This window comes from Bos mutus, chromosome 4 (genome assembly GCF_027580195.1).
Source record: "Bos mutus isolate GX-2022 chromosome 4, NWIPB_WYAK_1.1, whole genome shotgun sequence".
In the NCBI taxonomy this organism is placed as follows: Eukaryota; Metazoa; Chordata; class Mammalia; order Artiodactyla; family Bovidae; genus Bos; species Bos mutus.
This window is the reverse complement of record NC_091620.1, coordinates 10,720,673-10,739,086: the sequence shown is the minus strand read 5'-3', so window position 1 is coordinate 10,739,086 and position 18,414 is coordinate 10,720,673. Positions and strand designations below refer to the sequence as shown.

Here is an 18,414-nt window from a genome sequence, read left to right as displayed (position 1 = left end):
TTAAGAAAAACAAAGTCTCAATGTACTGGGATACAGGATTCATTTGAGATATTTAAAAATGAAAATTCATAGCATCTTGCTATGGCTATTATCTTACCACACTGGACCTGCATATAACAAGCATTACAGCCTGGGTAGAAAAAACTTGTCTAGGTGGTTCCAAGGCAAGCCAAACCTGGCCTGCCAAGGACCAAATTTCTAGATAAGCTATCATTTTTTAGATTTAAAAAACTCCCCCTTTTTATGGTCCCAGCTTGACATAGTACAGAGGATACCAAGGATCCAGGTTAGGCATACTTCGAGGTACCTACATCAAAAATCCTGAATACTTTGTAAACCGTGCAAAGAAAACAGGTTCACTAGGTGGTCTCGAGGTTAACGTGCTAAAGTTGTTAAAGATAATTGTACATCAAGTTTTCATAAATATCTCTTTTATTTCAGCCAAGATCTCAAAAACAATAAAACCAAAATTGTACCAGAATGTGTCAGCAACAATTATCCCTCTCTGAGGAAGTCTGTGAGATTCCAAAGTGACTAAGTGTGAGCACAGCTTTGTGCAAGGGAGCAATCATGCTGCTGGGGGTCCTCTGGAGGTGGACGTCTAGAGGTGGGGTGAGGGAAGAATCCAAATCTGGGATCTTGAGCTGCTTTAAGACATGGTCACCACTTGGGCTGGAAAATTCAGATGCCAGTTCCAGAGATAAAGCTGTTCAAAAATGGTCTGAGTTGAAGTTTAGCCATAGGTTTGGAATTCTAGGAAGACGGTAGTTGTGTCTGTGACCCTGATCTCTGAATTATCATAAAGAGTGCTATTTGGTTGGGCAACAGGACTGAAAAGAAGGACGGCAGCAGAAAAGACAGTAGTCGGTCAGGAATGTCAAGCAGCCACACTCCACGTCCTTACACATTGCAGATGTGGCCAGGTGTGAGCAAACCACGTTCTTTTCAGCCATCTTTATCAGCTGATGCTCTAAGTCTTCTTTATTTTTTATCTTTTGGTTGTGCTACACAGCACATGGGGTCTTAGTTCCCTGACCAGGGATGGAACCCGTGTCCCCTACATTGGAAGTTCAGAGTCATAACCACTGGACTGCCAGGAAAGTCCCTCTAAATCTTGATTTAAGGATCAGTGGAGACCAAGCAGTGGCAAGGGTTTTATAGTTAGTTTCCTTCTAATGCCAATTTTACCACAAAATGGATACAAATAAACTAACCCACCAATGGAAAACCATGAAAAACTCGTGATACCTGTAATAGCTATTATAGTTGTAAACTGTTAAGATGACTCTATCATTGAAACGTATGTCACTTGCTTTGATATAAGGCAGTAGCTTAATGGAGAAGGCAATGGCAACCCACTCCAGTACTCTTGCCTGGAAAATCCCATGGATGGAGGAGCCTGGTAGGCTTCAGTCCATGGGGTCGCTGAGTCGGACATGACTGAGTGACTTCACTTTCACATTTCACTTTCATGCATTGGAGAAGGAAATGGCAACCCACTCCAGTGTTCTTGCCTAGAAAATCCCAGGGACAGAGGAGCCTGGTAGGCTGCTGTCTATGGGGTCGCACAGAGTCGGACACGACTGAAGTGGCTTAGCAGCAGCAGTAGCTTAAAGAAATGATGACATACCTGTCTACAGCATCTAAAGACATCCTGTATCATTAAGATTGATGAGCAATCAATCAGTCTGTGGTCTACCCTGAGTACTGTAGACTATGTACCATGTTTTGCCCTCAGCAGATAAAGAACAAATGTCCACTGACAAGTGCCAGTATACCATTTCCCCTGTTCAAGTGAATGAAATTACACCCACTATATTCTAACTTCACCCTGACCTAAACTTCAATTTATAGAGAATTAAGCATGTCTGTGTGTTGAAACAAGTACAACTCTTTGTGTTACAGGAAGATGAAAGCAGAGACTAATTCAGTAGCCTGTACTTAATACTTAGGAATCATATGGAAATACTTTGGAGGTACCATTTTCAGACACAGAACTTATTTTTAAATCAATTTTAAGGAGCCCAAGATTAATGTTTAAAAACAAAAGAGAACATGAACAGCTATGGCTGTCTATATGCTGCTAATTCCAGCACTAGAGAGGAATTCCACCAGATGTCAAACAGGATGTCTCTGGACTTGAGACGAGCAAAAGGCCTTGCTGTTTGTAGCTGGCTGCTTTGGAAGAACCCATCTGTGACTCTCCCATTTAATGGGCCTCTGGTCTTACCTATCAGAGTACAAAAGACTAGTAATAAATACTTAAGTAGAGCATATTATCTAATATCCTTTATTATCATCCCAGAAATTTTCTATAAATACAAACGTCTTATTGAAGTGAAGGTCTGTCAATAGTGACTCAATACTGATTTACTGAATGAGGACGACCTTGAACTTAAGCTTCACTTGTTGCTTTTCCATCTCAGAAACTTAGGACATTGATTAAGCCCCACTGGTGATTAACTTAGTGACTAATTAAAAGGAGGCTGGCAGGGGTTAGCACATAAGGCTATGGGCATCCTAAAGCCTTTAACTGGGCCAACGTTAAGACCTAATTACCTCTACAAACTCTACCCCACAGCCTAGATCTGGAAAAATCAGGTGGGAAGACAGACAAAAAAAAAAGGGGGGGGGTGTGGGAGATGAGCACTCATAACACACCGCATGCCATTCCTTCTGCAGCTATTCCTAGCCAGCACGTGGGAAAAACTTTATTTGTCAGCTCGTTTCACTTTTCCTTGATCGTCAACTTTCTTAATGGCTGCTTGGATAGCCTCTTGGTCGCCCAGGAACTGGTGAGGCCCAACAGTACGCAGGTTCTCGTCCAGTTCCAGGAGAATGGGGACTCCAGTAGGAAGAGTAATGTTGATAATTTCTTCATCCGAGATACCTGGAGATCAAGAGGGGAAGAAACAAGGTGTTAAAGACAACCCAGGAGGAAGCTCTGGTTACGTATTTACGTGCACACTTACTTAGTCCCACATTAACTGTGTGTTTGGAACCATGCCAGATACTCAAAGATTCCAGCTATGGTCACTGGAAGCCAAGGACATTCCAGAAGATTTAAAAAAAAAAAAAAAAAAGAAAGAAAGATGAGACAGAAATTTACATCAAATCTTAGGAAAACATGTTTTGGGGCAACCTGTTGCTGGTTGTTTCCTAACTAAATGATTGACAGGTCTCGTCCTCTTGCCCTTTAACATTCCAACTGCTGGGAGAGCAAGGTGTGGTGGGATCTGAGTTTCCAGACCAGGGATTAAACCCACAGCCTTGGCAATGAAAGCATGGAGTCCTTAGCCACTGGACCACCAGGGAATTCCATCAGATCTTTTTTAAGGAACCTGAATCATAGGTTGTTCAACTTTGACCAGAAGAGCTGGAGTTGTAGCAAGGGTAGTAGCAGCCGTGGTGGTTATAGGTTTTTTGGTTTTTTTTTAATGAGTGCTTTAAACGATAAATAGCTAATGTACATTTCACATGCCACATACTTTTCGAAGTACTTTATGTGTGTTAACTTGTTTAATCAGATATGCACTATTATTTTTCCATGTAACAATTTTGACACAGAGAGCTTAAGCAAACAATTCAAGATCACACAGGCTGTAAACAAAGCCTGGATTTAAACCTAGCTGAGGAGAGCGAAAAAGTTGGCTTAAAGGTCAACATTCAGAAAACTTAGCTCATGGCATATGGTCCCATCACTTCACGGCAAATAGATGGGGAAACAGTGGAAACAGTGGCTGACTTTATTTTTCTGGGCTCCAAAATCACTGCAGATGGTGATTGCAGCCATGAAATTAAAAGACACTTACTCCTTGAAAGGAAAGTTACAACCAACCTAGACAGCATATTGAAAAGCAGAGACATTATTTTGTCAACAAAGGTCCGTCTAGTCAAGGCTATGGTTTTTCCAGTGGTCATGTATGGATATGAGAGTTGGACTCTGAAGAAAGCTGAGCACCGAAGAATTGATGCTTTTGAACTGTGGTGTTGGAGAAGACTCTTGAGAGTCCCTTGGCCTGGGAGGAGATCCAACCAGTCCATCCTAAAGGAGATCGGTCCTGGGTGTTCATTGGAAGGACTGATGTTGAAGCTGAAACTCCAATACTTTGGCCACCTGATGCGAAGAGCAGACTCATTTGAAAAGACCCTGATGCTGGGAGGGATTGAGGGCAGGAGGAGAAAGGGACAACAGAGGATGAGATGGTTGGATGGCATCACTGACTCAATGGACATGGGTGTGGGTGAACTCCGGGAGCTGGTGATGGACAGGGAGGCCTGGTGTGCTGCGGTTCATGGGGTCGCAAAGAATCAGACACAACTGAGCGACTAAACTGAACTGAAACCTGCTACTGCTGCTGCTGCTAAGTTGCTTCAGTCGTGTCCGACTCTGTGCGACCCCGTAGATGGCAGCCCATCAGGCTCCCCCGTCCCTGGGATTTTCCAGGCAAGAACACTGGAGTGGGTGAACTGAAACCTAAGTGTCTGTAATTAGTATACAATGTTTTTCAAGTTTTTCTGATTCAAAATGGACAAAGAGAAGAGAGGAGACCTGAAGAAATGGAGTTAAGCTAATTAAAAGGTAACCGAAAGTGTTCAAATTATCTGCTTTAAAAACAGACATTTATTATATAGACTTCTAAACTCTAACCATATGCTTCTGTGCTATATTAACAGAAAGGACCTAGGGAGAGCAAGTTCTGAGGCAAGTTCAAGGGTCCTCCTTTACTTGGAAGGTGAGAATGGTAGAATAAGTTAGTGGCAGTTAGTTATCAATGCACTCTGTTGTTTTTATTAACTAATGGTCATAACTCGGAGGCCCTCTCTGGGCCTCCACTGCCTCTGTCTAATTAAAAAAAGAAACACACACTCTTCTCTACCACCATTACACAGGGTGTGAGGTAGAAGGAACGGACTTAAAAAGAGAAACATGACAAAGGACAGCATGAAAAGTATTTCTTCTTTCTCCACTAGGAATTCTCTTCTAGGTTGAAGATTTAAAGAGTAGGCTACTAACACATTACTTTGTCCTGCGAAGCTCCCACCCTCACACTGCAACCCTACCTATGATTACCACTCCTAACTAAAGCTGGCAAGAACAAATAAATTCAGACCAGACAGCCAGCTGTTTAGCTGGGAGATGACTGCCTTGGATTTTAAGAGCCCTCGGGCTCTGTCAGGTCAGATCTGTCAGCTGGACGCACAGCAGCTGCCGCATGTAACCCCTGGAGACAGTCAGAGCAGAATGCAACAGCACGTGGTTTAGAGCCAGCTGACTGCTAAGGATATAGAGAAACTGAAATCCTAATACATTGTAAATTAAGAGTATAAGATCCTGTGGAATCTTTGGGAAACAGTCTGGCAATTCTTCAAACAGGTAAACACAGAATTACCAGGGGACCCAGCAATTTTACTCCTAGGTACACACCCAAGAGAAATGCAAACATATGTCCACACAAAAACCCATACCCAAACCCTCAGAGCAGCATCATTCATAACAGATAAAAGATGGAAACAGCCTAAAAGTCCACCAACTGATGAATGGATGAATTAAATGTGGTAGATCCAGACAATGGATTATTATTTGACAATAAAAAGGAATGAAGTTCTGCTGCTGCTGCTAAGTCACTCCAGTCATGTCCGACTCTGTGCGACCCCACAGACGGCAGCCCACCAGGCTCCCCTGTCCCTGGGATTCTCCAGGCAAGAACACTGGAGTGGGTTGCCATTTCCTTCTCCAGTGCATGAAAGTGAAAAGTGAAAGTGAAGTCGCTCAGTCATGTCCAACTCGTAGAGACCCCATGGACTGCAGCCTGCCAGGCTCCTCCGTCCATGGGATTTTCCAGGCAAGAGTACTGGAGTGGGGTGCCATTGTCTTCTCCGGAATGAAGTGCTGATACATGCTAAACATTGATGACCCCTGGAAACAGTAGGCTAAGTGAAAGAAGCCCGTCACAAAGGAGTATATACTGCATGGTTCCATTTATACCAAATGGTGCCTTCCCAAGATGGTTCAGCAGGCAAAGAATCCGCCTTCCAATGCAGGAGACACAGGAGACGTGGGTTTGATCCCTGGGTCAAAAAGATCCTCTGGAAGAGGCCATGGCAACCCACTCCAGTATCCTTGCCTGGAGAATCCCATAGGCAGAGCAGCCAGGTAGGCTACAATCCAAATGATCACAGAGAGTCGGACACGGCTGAACAACTAAGCACGCATGAGGGCCAGAACCGGCGAATCTAACAGTGACGTAAATAGGTGTGTGGTTGCTTAGGGCCAGAGGGGATGGGAGGACTGCGCAGTGACAGCCAGGTACGGGGTGTTGTTTTTTTTTTTTTGAGGGTAATGAAAATGTTCTGAAATTGACTGTGCTAATAGATGGACAACTCTGTGAGTAAACAACTCTGTGAAAAGCCACTGAATTATATACTTTAAATGGATGAACTGTATGGCATGTGAATTATATCTCTAGAAAGATGTTTGAAAAACTACTGAACAGATCCAGAGAAGTTTATGGTTCAAATCACAAGACAGTTAAGGTAGTAAAATTGGACTTTAAAAAAAAATTCCAACTTCCAGGACTTCAGCTCTGGTCATCTGACTCGTCGATGGCTATTTCCACCTCAGTACTAGGAGAGAGGAGAATGTTTATGTCCGTGTTCTGCCCTTGTGAAGGGCTGGGTGCTAACTGAACTCCAGAACCTATAGGTCTCATGTTTTCAAGACTAGTACAGGGATGAATGGGCTTCGCCTGCGGCTCAGCAGTAAAGCATCCACCTGCAGTGCAGTAGACCAGGGCTCGATCCCTGGGTTGGGAAGATCCCCTGGAGAAGGAAATGGTAATCACTCTAGTATTCTTGCCTGGGAAATCCCATGGACAGAGGAGCCTGGCACGCTACAGTCCATGGGGTCGAAAAAGAGTAGGACATAACTTGGTGACTAAACAACAACAACAGGGATGAACTGACTTGTCCGATCCCCTTGAAATAGCTAACACACGGGGATTATCATGGGCCAGGGTTAGGGGTTATGATGTGACCTCAGAGAAAAGTGCTAGGTCTTTGGCAAGGGTCAAGGGGCACACGTGGAACTCATCTGACCATGGCCTCAGATCTAACCAGGTGTAACAAGTGTTATTTTTAAGAGCGTTACTCTCAAGCTCATGCTTATGGCTTAGATAACAACCCGGCTTTGTGTGGGACCAAATGAAAGAGCAAACTAAACAAAGGCCACGAGAACTATAATATTTCACCTATAAAGAAAGGAGAGTTCAACAAAAATAGAAATATTTCCAATAAATAAAGTTGACATTCCACTTTAATGACTACTCAAGCCATTCACAGAGCAGACTAATTACTTACAAATATTTAAAATACTTAGACCACTTAATAATCAGTCAACAGACTTAGTGACTGACATTTTAAAAAAGCAAATTAGAAAAAACCACAATGAAGCCATTACTCATTCCTCAATTTTGGCATAAGTCACATTCTTTGTCCTAAGAGAGTTAAGCAAGCAGAACTCCTAAGGCTAAAAAATGCATCTGCATTGGATTAAATCAAACCAAATCAATACTATATTATGCAATATCATATTACAAATGCATTAACGGGAACATCATATGAAAGTTATAATGAGTGGCCAGATATCACATCCTCCATCTGATAATGGGTTTAGATTGTTTTAAACGACATCTAAGAATGTTCTGAAGGGAAATATCTAATCCCGAATCAACCCCTTCTCCAACTCCCAGCTGTTGTCTTTCATTCTTGAATCTTCCACGTAGGAGCATCTGAAAGTTAACTGCAATCCATTTTAATGACTGGGATATTTCAACTAAGAAATAATGAAAGTTTGATGGTAAGTCAAAGGAGTAACTCAAAGCCAATATGGGAAGAAATCTTAACAGCTTAATTCTCTGCACACAGGACCGACTTCAAAAAATCAAGACTGTATCTACAATGATTCCCCTGACCACTGAGCAGGAACAGGAACCATGGACAGTCATGAAGATCCCCACACAGATATACAGCACTACCCCTCTGCATTCTATCAGCGGTGGCTGAGCAAATACTCACTTCTCCCACCAGGATTGTAAGGCAATGTTTTACCCACTCTTGTGATGCTCATGCTTTTGAACGGGGCCTTATGCAAGAATTTAGTAATGTTTGTTCAACTGTAAGGAATTTTATCATGTGTTGGCTGCTGGAATCCAGAAATTTTTTTAGCTTAATGATCCGATATTACAACTATATGAATTAAGTAAAGGCTGTTAGGAATAGAATGTTAACAAAAACTCTAAGACATATAGTCTGTACATATAGTCCTCAGAGGACTATGTCAGAGGTACAGTACCGGCCAAATTTCAGGAGATCGAAACGGAGACTCACAGTGTGCCTCAGAAGTACAGACTTTGCATGTCCAGGTCCAGGTGCTGCATCCTTGCACCAAGAATATACGGCACCTGACTTAATGGACCCTTGGCACATGGCCGAAATGAATGAACCTGAACTCTCTAAGCTTTCAAATTAAATCTAGTCCCTTACTGTTGAAGCTCTCACTAAAGATTGTGATTCCTTTATCACCTTTTTAAGGAAAAAAAAGAGAGACGGTCAAAAAGGCTGAAGAAAAAGTCATTTGTATTTAGTGCACAAACAGCAAATAACTGAAATTAAATTTGTCTTCTATATATTTTCTTTGGTTTTCTCCAAAGTGTTTGCCCAAAATCTTTGAATATCAGGAAACAAGAGAAAAGATGTTTGGGGAGACAGATCTATACAGGACAACGTGTGTGTGCGTGCTCAGCTGCTTCAGTCGTGTCCGACTCTTTGTGACCTTGTGGACTGTAGCCTGCCAGGCTCCTCTGTCCATGAGATTTTCCAGGCAAGAATACTGAAGTGAGTTGCCATGTCCCCCTCTAGGAGATCTTCCTGACCCAGAGATAGAACCCATGTCTCTTGTGTCTCCTGTATTGGCAAGTGGGTTCTTTACCATAAGCGCAACCTGGGAAGTCCTGGGAAACCCCAATTACATGATGCATATTTTGGGGAATTAGAGAAAGAGGGCAAAACTCCGATCAAATTATACAAATGGGAGGTGACAGCCGCGCCCCCCTTCCTTTTCCCAATCACATCAGTCACAATTAAAACCCCACTGACGGGGACTTGTGATGAGAGTTCTGTATTCTTCTGTTGCCAAAATAAGAGCTGACACAAGATTCTGAATTTCATATATGTTCCACCTACTTTTAATTTTATTTCTTTTAGGTTTGAATGCTATCCATGTACAACTTAAAAGACTGGCCAGGGGAGAATTAGAAATTGGTTATTTGAGTAGTGTAACATGATGATAACATAACAGCCTCTGATTTAGAATAAGGCAGAGAGTAGAATCCATCCTACATCTAATTTTATAGTTAAATGCTTTACAATTTTAAAAAAGGAAGGTTTCTATAAATCAATAAGAGAAAGTGTAACCATACCGCTAGATAAGCATTTGCTTCACAGAAGAGAGGCCTGATTTTGCTACTTCTGAAAATATCCCACAAAATGCCAAAGGTGACTGGTCAGTCAGTCCCTGTCCCCACAGCAAGTCCCAGCTGACCTTTCCTCCTTAAGTCTCTAATTTCACTTCATCCTTCTTTGCCTTGTTACGTGTGCAGCTGCACACAGTTCTTCAGTGGGGCAAGCCCATCTTGCATGCCACTTTTACTCCAAACTTGAAACTGCCTAGTCCTTTCTTGAACCCAGACTAAACAATCCACTTCCGCTGGCAACAACAGGCAGACTACATCCAATGCTTCAGTTCAGTACCTCGCTTCTCCTCCAATGTGGGCCTTCAGGAAACAAACAGGAAGTGGCTCTGCCAACCACAGAGAAAGAAACACACACCCGTCTGGAATGCGAAGGAACAGGGAGCTATTAGATCCTAAGCCTGGGCTAGGAGTCATCGTGGTAGTAGCTGGTGAGAGGTGGGCCCTGCTGTAATCTCGACTTCTTAGTACAGCATGGGTAGTTGTTTATGCTGTTAAAAATCAATAAAGCAGCCCTTCATGTAGAGGCTTTCTTACTATATAGTATTTCATATATTTAAGTCTTTCTTCTGAAGGAATTAAGAACTACTATAAAGTTCAAAGTAAAGCAGTCCATGTCACTATACCAAACAGAAAGCCTTTGCACAGAGAAGGAAACTATCAACAAACCAAAGGCCAGCATTCTGAATGGGGAAAGATACCTGCAAAGTGATACATCCGATAAGGGGTTCATATCCAAAGTAGACAAGGAATTCAAACAATTCAGCATTAAAAAAAAAAAAAAAAAGCAACCTGGGCAGAGGACCTGAATAGATGTTTCCCAAAGGAGAAATGCAGATGGCCAACAGACACATAAAAAGACGCTCAGCTGTACTAAACATCAGGGAAATGCAAATTAGAACCACAGTGAGATACCATTTCATTCCTCTCAGAGTGGCTATCATCAGAAAGACAACAAATAACCACTTCTGGCAAAGGTGGAGAAAAGGGGACCCTGTGCACTGTTGGCAGGACTGTAAATTGGTGCAGCCATTATAGAAAGCAATATGCAGGTTTTTCAAAACATTAAAAATAGAGCCACTATGCTGCTGCTGCTGCTTCACTTCAGTCATATCCGACTCTGTGCGACCCCATAGACGGCAGCCCACCCGGCTCCCCTGTCCCTGGGATTCTCCAGGCAAGAACACTGGAGTGGGTTGCTCTAATAATTTCACTTCTGGGTATTTATCCAAAGAAAACAAAAACACTAATTCAAAAAAAAAAATACACACAAACCAATGTTCACTGGAACATTATTTATAATAGCCAAGAAATGGAAGGAACCTAACTATTCATTGATAAATTAATGGATAAACAAGATGTGGTGCATATACACAATGACACATTACTTAGTAATAAAAAAGATAGCTTGCCATTTGTGACAATATGGATGGATCTACAGGGTATTACACTAAGTGAAATCAGGCAGAGAAAGACAAATACCATGTGATCTCACATGTGAAACCTAAAAAACCAACCAAACAAAACAAATGAAAACAATCAATGATTGTTCAAATGAAAATTTAAAAACATGACTTACAGGCTTCCCTGGTGGCTCAGTGGTAAAGAGTCCACCTGCCAATGCAGGAGACATGGGTTCAATCCCTGGTCTGGGAAGATCCCACATGCAGTGGAAAAACTAACCCCATGCATCACAACTGAGCCCACGTGCTGCAACTCCTGAAGCCCACGCACCCTTGGGCCTGTGTTCCACAACAGGAGATGCAGTGCAATGAGAAACCCACACACTGCAAGGGGAGCAGCCCCCTCTTGCACAACTAAAGAAAAGCCCATGTAGCAGCAAAGACCCCGCACAGCCAAAAATACATTTTAAAAATTAAAAAAACATGATTTGGCTATACTAAATAGCAGAGTAAGACATAGAAACAAAGCAAAACAAAATACTGAACCACAGTTTTCCAGTAAGTTCAAACACTTGTTCTAATTCCTACCAGAAACATGTATGCAAAATGCCCAGAACTGTGTTTAGCGCACAGCATGCGCTCAAAAAAGGGCCATCTCATATAGCTGTACCAGGGAGTGTCATTCACAAACCACAATGTAAAACCATAATAATATAAGACTCAATTAGTTGCATGAAATTACCTTTTTATACTTTACTTGCCAAAGATACTCAAGTCAGCTTCTCATAACAGTATTCCAAACAGAAAGATCAAGGGAAGGGCTACTTTTCAGGAAAAAAATTAAAACAGCTCAGGTGGTAAGTATCCTGTGGACAGAGGAGCCTGGTGGGCTGCCGTCTACGAGGCTGTACAGAGTCGGACACGACTGAGGCGACTTAGCAGCAGCAGCAGGTAGTAAGAGGAGACTCACTGAACTGGGTTTGGGCTTTGTTCACTTATCATGGTCATGGCTAAGCCCTGAGGTCTGTCTGGGTTTTACTTTAATTCAACAGCACCTGCCTTCTTTCCCACAGGCAGGATTTGACTGACTTTAGGACAGAATCAGGAGAAGAAATTGGCAACCCACTCCAGTATTCTTGCCTAGAGAATCCCGTGGACAGAGGAGCCTAGAGGGCTTCTGTCCATGGGGTCGCACAGAGTCGAACACGACTGAGCGACTTCACTTTCACTTTTCACTTTCATGCATTGGAGAAGGAAATGGCAACCCACTTCAGTGTTCTTGTCTGGAGAATCCCAGGAATGGGGGAGCCTGGTGGGCTTCCGTCTATGGGGTCACACAGAGTTGGACACGACTGAAGCGACTTAGCACCAAATATTTGAGAAACAAAATAACATCTTAGGAACTTTCTCCATTATCAGGGTACGTACAATCTAGAGTAGATGAGTAACACGTGTACACTCTTAGCCAAAAGATCTTAAGGCCCTTGGAGACTTCAGGGCAGACCAATTTCCCAATTAGTTCCGTGACTGGCTTATCATTCTTTCCAATCCAAAGTTACAATAAGGTATTTGTATACGACAGTATGCTGTCATTGACAGTATGCTGTCATTGATCCTCTCAGTTATCGTACTCTGCCCAACAGAAGGCAAGATGCTTTAAGTGTGTCAAACAATTTAAGAACAGTATGGGGGAAAACTGCCCACTTCCTTGAAAGATCCTGTTTGAAGGGGAGAATTTTACAGAAACATATCTAGAAAACAGGACTAGGAATCAGATCAGTCTACAACAACATTCATTGTTACCTTTGTGACCAATGCAAAGAATTTAGCAACTTTTGTACTTACAGGGAATATGGAATCGGGTCACACCCATTTCAAAGGTTCATTCTTAATACAGGTGAATAACCTTTATAATAAGATGACCATATAATTTATCATCCAAGCTGGGGCACTTCAGAAAGTGAAAGGAGATGCTGTGAATAACTGTACTAGGGTAATAGACATTAGTCAAAAACAGGGGGATGTATAGAAATATAAATTCACAGAAAAAATAAATTAGCAATTAAGATGGTAAATTTTATGGTTTTTCAAAAAAATATCTTCACTGTTGCATGAGGGCTTTCTCTAGTTGCAGGAAGTGGTACCTACCCTGTAGTTCTGGTGCACACACTTCTCATTGTGGTGGCTTCTCTTGTTGCAGAGCACAGGCTCTAGGCACATGGGCTCAGCAGTTGTGGTGCATGGGCTTAGTTGCCCCCACCACATGCGGAATCTTCCTGGGCCAGGGATTGAACCCGTGTCCCCTGCACTGGCAGGCAGATTCTTAACCACTGGACCACCAGGGAAGTCCTTTACATTTTTTTAACACAATAAACACATATAAACACAAATAAATTGGCCAGTCATCTTTTTCTATTAGAAAAATCTTGTATTTTCCCCTTAAAGTAAGGGGGTGTGTGTCTCTTGCTCAGTCATGCCTGACTCTCTGCAATCCCATGCACTGTAGACCACCAGACTCCTCTGCCTATGGAGTTTTCCAGGCAAGAATACTGGAGCAGGTTTGCCACTTTCTACTCTAGGGGATCTTCCTGACTCACAGATTGAACCCTCGTCTCCTATATCTCCTGCATTGGCAGGCGAATTCTTTACCATTGCGCCCCTTGGGAAGCCCTTTAAATAAGCGAGATTCACTTAATTTTTGGAATCTTGGAAAGTCAGTATCTGAATTCAATTTGTTGTTGCTCAGGGGCTCAGTTGTGTCCGCCTCTGTGACCCCACAGGCTGCAGCACGCCAGGCTTCCCCGTCCTGCACCACCTCCGGGAGCTTGCACAAACTCATGTCCACTGAGTTGGTGATGCCATCGAACCACCTCGTCCTCTGTCATCCCCTTCTCCTGCCTTCTATCTTTCCCAAATCAAGATATTTTCCAAATTCAATAGAATGTTTTGTTTTTTTTTAGATTGAGAATTTATCAAGTACCACATGAAAATTAGGTTTCCTAACCTTCCAAGAAGATCCACCAGCAAAGCAGGAGACCCTGGTTAGATCTCTGGGTTGGGAAGAACCCTTGGAGAAAACAATGTCTACCCACTCCAGTATTCTTGCCTGGAGAATTCCATGGACAGAAGAGCCTGGAAAACTATAGTCCATGGGGCCACAAAGAGTTGGACATGACTGAAGCGACTAACATGACACATGTAGCCTTCATACATGAACTCATGAAGGTTAATGACATATAAAATAACTAATGTTGGTATTCCTATTTGTGAGCATATACATCTACAATAAATTTTTTAAAGGGCTATGATCTCACTAAATTATCAGAAATGACATGGAAGAAATAAACACTTTCTTCTGATCTTTAAAAAGTGACTTATGCTTAATTCTTGGAGCTGTGGCATAGAATACTTGGATCTTCTTTTTCAACATACACTGTAAGAGAAATTTTAGTAGAGGGAATTAGCATTTAGAGGATTCCTAAAACAAGAGATAACAAATATTTATGATGTGACCCTAAAGCCTAGTCCAGTCTGTTTCCAGCACGTGAAGTCCTTTTCTTCCACGTTAGGCATGGACGTCACTACAGGGGATCTTAGCAGCAGCAAAGAACCTTGATGAATCTTAACAACAGTACCACCAGGGGGTACTATAGACCAAAAGGGAACAAAGCTGTTCTCCTCCCCAAGGATCGAGGAGCCAAGATCACAAACCACTCTTAAGACTTCCTCTGATTCATGTCAATGTATGGCAAAAACCACCATAACAATGTAAAGTAATTAGACTCCAATTAAAATAAATAATTAAATTAAATTAAAAAAAAAAAAAAAGACTTCCTATGGACAAACTGCAATCTTCACTCATTTGCTTCCCCAGCTATTGGCTTGTGCCTAATGATATATTCTGGTTTTTCTGCCAATTTTTTCCCCCTGAATGTCCGCCATACTTCCTGGTTACCAATCCTACCATTTCTACCTTCCCTATCTCCCTTCCATATACCTCCCTTGTCTTCTCCTGCAGACAACAGCCAGCCTTATACCTTTCTCTACACGTACCTTCTATTCTTTGTATAACTGACCTCTTCGAGCATGAACACTCCTGTTTTAAATCAGTTATTCCCCAAATGAAAACATTTTTTATACAGCTTGTTTACAGTGATAGGGATAGGAGTTATAATTTAAAGTTGCTCCTACTTCATTAATCTCTGAAAGGTAAGTTCAGTTCAATTCAGTAGCTCAGTCGTGTCCAACTCTTTGCGACCCCATGAATCGAAGCACGCCAGGCCTCCCTGTCCATCACCATCTCCCAGAGTTCACTCAAACTCACATCCATCGAGTTGGTGATGCCATCCAGCCCTCTCATCCTCTGTCATCCCCTTCTCCACCTGCCCCCAATCCCTCCCAGCATAAGAGTCTTTTCCAATGAGTCAACTCTTCACATGAGGTGGCCAAAGTACTGCAGTTTCAGCTTTAGCATCATTCCTTTCAAAGAACAGCCAGGGCTGATCTCCTCTAGAATGGACTGGTTGGATCTCCTTGCAGTCCAAGGGACCCTCAAGAGTCTTCTCCAACACAGTTCAAAAGCATCAATTCTTTGGTGCTCAGCTTTCTTCACAGTCCAATTCTCACATCCATACATGACCACTGGAAAAACCATAGCCTTCACTAGACTGACCTTTGTTGGCAAAGTAATGTCTCCACTTTTCAATATGCTATCTATGTTGGTCATAACTTTTCTTCCAAGGAGTAAGCATCTTTTAATTTCATGGCTGCAGTCACCATCTGCAGTGATTTTGGAGCCCCAAAAAATAAAGTCTGACACTGCTTCCACTGAAAGGTAAGTTAGTTCCATACAATCCATATTAAAGGAAGAAAGACCTTCACAAGAAAAGTTAATTGAAGCCTAAGAACAAATGCCCACTAATTTCTCACTCAGTCGTGTCTGGACTCTTTGTGACCCCATGGACTGTCGCCCACCAGGCTCCTCTGTCCATGGGGATTCTGCAGGTGAGAATACTGGAATGGGTTGCCATTCCCTTCTCCAGGGGATCTTCCCAACCCAGGGACTGAACCCAGGTCTCTTGCATTGCAGGTGGATTCTTTACCATCTGAGACACCAGGGAAGCCTCAGTAATGCCTATAAATCCATTTCTGCCCCAATGGTCAAAGCTGTGTTTTAATTTTTGTATTTATTCTATACTCCACATCCATGCACTTCTCCTTTGTTACCTGTCACTTCCATGTATTTGCCCCAAACTACTGCTTTCCAGGGCTATATCAAATCCTCTCATTTTTAAATCTCATTGATTATTTTGTAGCTTTAGTAATTCACATACAACTGACCCATACAACTGACCCATTGAACGTACACAATGGCTTTTAGCATATTCAGAGTTGTGCAAACATCACCACAATCAGTTTTAGAATATTTTCACCACCCCAAAAAGAAACCCTGCATATATAAGCAGTCACTCTTCACTCCACCCTCTTCCCCTCCAACTCAGTCCCAGGAGACAAACAATCTATTTTATTGTCTATATAGATTTGCTTATCCTGGAGATTTTATACCAGTACAATCCTACAATATGTGATCCTTTTTGATTGGGGTCTTTCATGTAATAATGATATCGAAGCTCATCCACATTATAGAATGTTCACTAGCTACTTTTTAATGCCGAATACTATTTAATTGTATGGACATACTACATATTTCATCTGTCCAGTCATCCACTGATGGGCATTTGGGTTGCTTCTACATTTTGTCTTTTATGAATAATGCTGCTTTGAAAGTTTGTGTACAAGTTTTTGTTTGGACATATGTTTTCATTTCTCTTAGGTATTGTTATGCACTTAACTGTATTTCCCCCAAAAAACGTATGTTGAAGGTAACCTCCAGCACCTCAGAATGTGATCTCACTTAGAAATGAGTTTTTATAGAGGTAATCATGTTAAAATGAGGTCACTGGGTTAGGCTCCAGTCCAATATTTTGGGTATCCTTATAAACAGGAAAATTTGGACAAGATGCAGAGACACACAGGTAGAACCCCAAGTGAAGATGAAGGGTTGCACTGATGCATCTACAAACCAGGAATGTTACAGATTTCTGGCAAACACCAGAAAATGCAAGAGGCAAGACAAGATTCTCTCCTACAGCCATTAGGGGGAGCAGGACCCTGCCAATACTTGATTTAGGACTTCCAGCTCCCAGGACTGTGAGACAATTATTATCTGTTTTTCTAAGCCACCCAGTTACCGGCCCTTTGTTACAGTCACCCTAGGAAATGAATACAGGAATGTATCTAGGGGTAGAACTGTTGGATCATTGTTTCACCATAAAGGAACTGCCAGATTGTTTTCTCAAAAAGCTGTATCATTTGGTTGTTTTCAATAAATTATTAGTGATTTCAAAACCTCCCTCAAATACAGTCAGCTCTTCTGTGTGTTACCTTGTCCTTGACGAGTAATTCTCTCTCCAACCCCACCAAGATGGCAATCCTCCTAACCACCATTTATTAAGCCTTCCCATATTTTTCAAAAAAGAATAATAACATGGTTAAATTACCAATGCACTAATAGAAGGGGGTATTAGAGTAAGCTATAGTTGGGGCTGTAGAATAATCTAAGCACTCTAAACGTTAAGACAGGCAAATAAGTAGTACCAGACAGCAGGAAATTGTCTTTAAAAGGAGGATTTCCAAGCTGAGATGGGGAAGAGAAGAGGATCCATAAGGAGATGATGGCAGTTTCTTGAACGAAGGGAATCTGGCCACAGAAAGATCTAAATTCCATCTCTGGAAAAAAGGAATTAGTCTGGGGAGAAGAGAATATATCTTCTGGAAGAAACTTTGAAATTCTGAATTTTGGTTTGTTGTTCTCCTGAAAGGAGCCTCAACTCTTCTTCAAACAATAAAGTACTATAATAAACCCAGTAATGATGAAGTTATATATACATATTAATCAAATATCTGACTATTCTGAACAAGGAAGAATAAAACTCTTTATACAGTTGAGTAAATAAGATACACATACATACCCACACATAAACAGATCAAGCACCATGCCTGGCCAATAAAGTTTTTAACAGCTAATAAAGTCTATAGATTTCAGATCTCTGCACAAGGAATGGATGTCAGGTATACGAGTTATGACTTGGCTCTTGGCCATGTTATAAAAATTAGAGGGGAAAAAAACACATGCTAAAGGTTTACATTAAAATCTCATAAAGATCACTTCATTTTGTTAACAATAACCTATTTTCATTTATTTCATGTGCAATGTCAACCTTTTCATTTTTCACAGCCTCGAATAGAAAAGCAAAGCAGAATGAAAAGGGAATGTTGGAGAAATACATTCTAATGCCAGTGAGCTAACTGCTGACAGTGACAAGAGACAGGAGAACACCAGACAGAGCCCATCACACAAAATGCACAACCATCAGGATTATTTGGGAAACGAGCGCATCAAGGCTGTATATTGTCACCCT

The 18,414-nt window shown here is 41.8% G+C and overlaps 1 protein-coding gene across 1 annotated transcript in view; it reads right to left on the bottom strand.

The window, feature by feature from the left end:
- Window positions 1–405: 405 nt before the first annotated feature.
- The window catches only part of BPGM (bisphosphoglycerate mutase), a 33,319-nt gene continuing 15,310 nt past the window's right edge, over window positions 406–18,414 (bottom strand). The window contains exon 3 of the mRNA XM_005911173.3: window positions 406–2,890. Coding sequence (XP_005911235.2) covers window positions 2,712–2,890 — 179 coding nt within the window. The 3' untranslated portion in view covers window positions 406–2,711. The remainder of the gene's footprint in view (window positions 2,891–18,414) is intronic.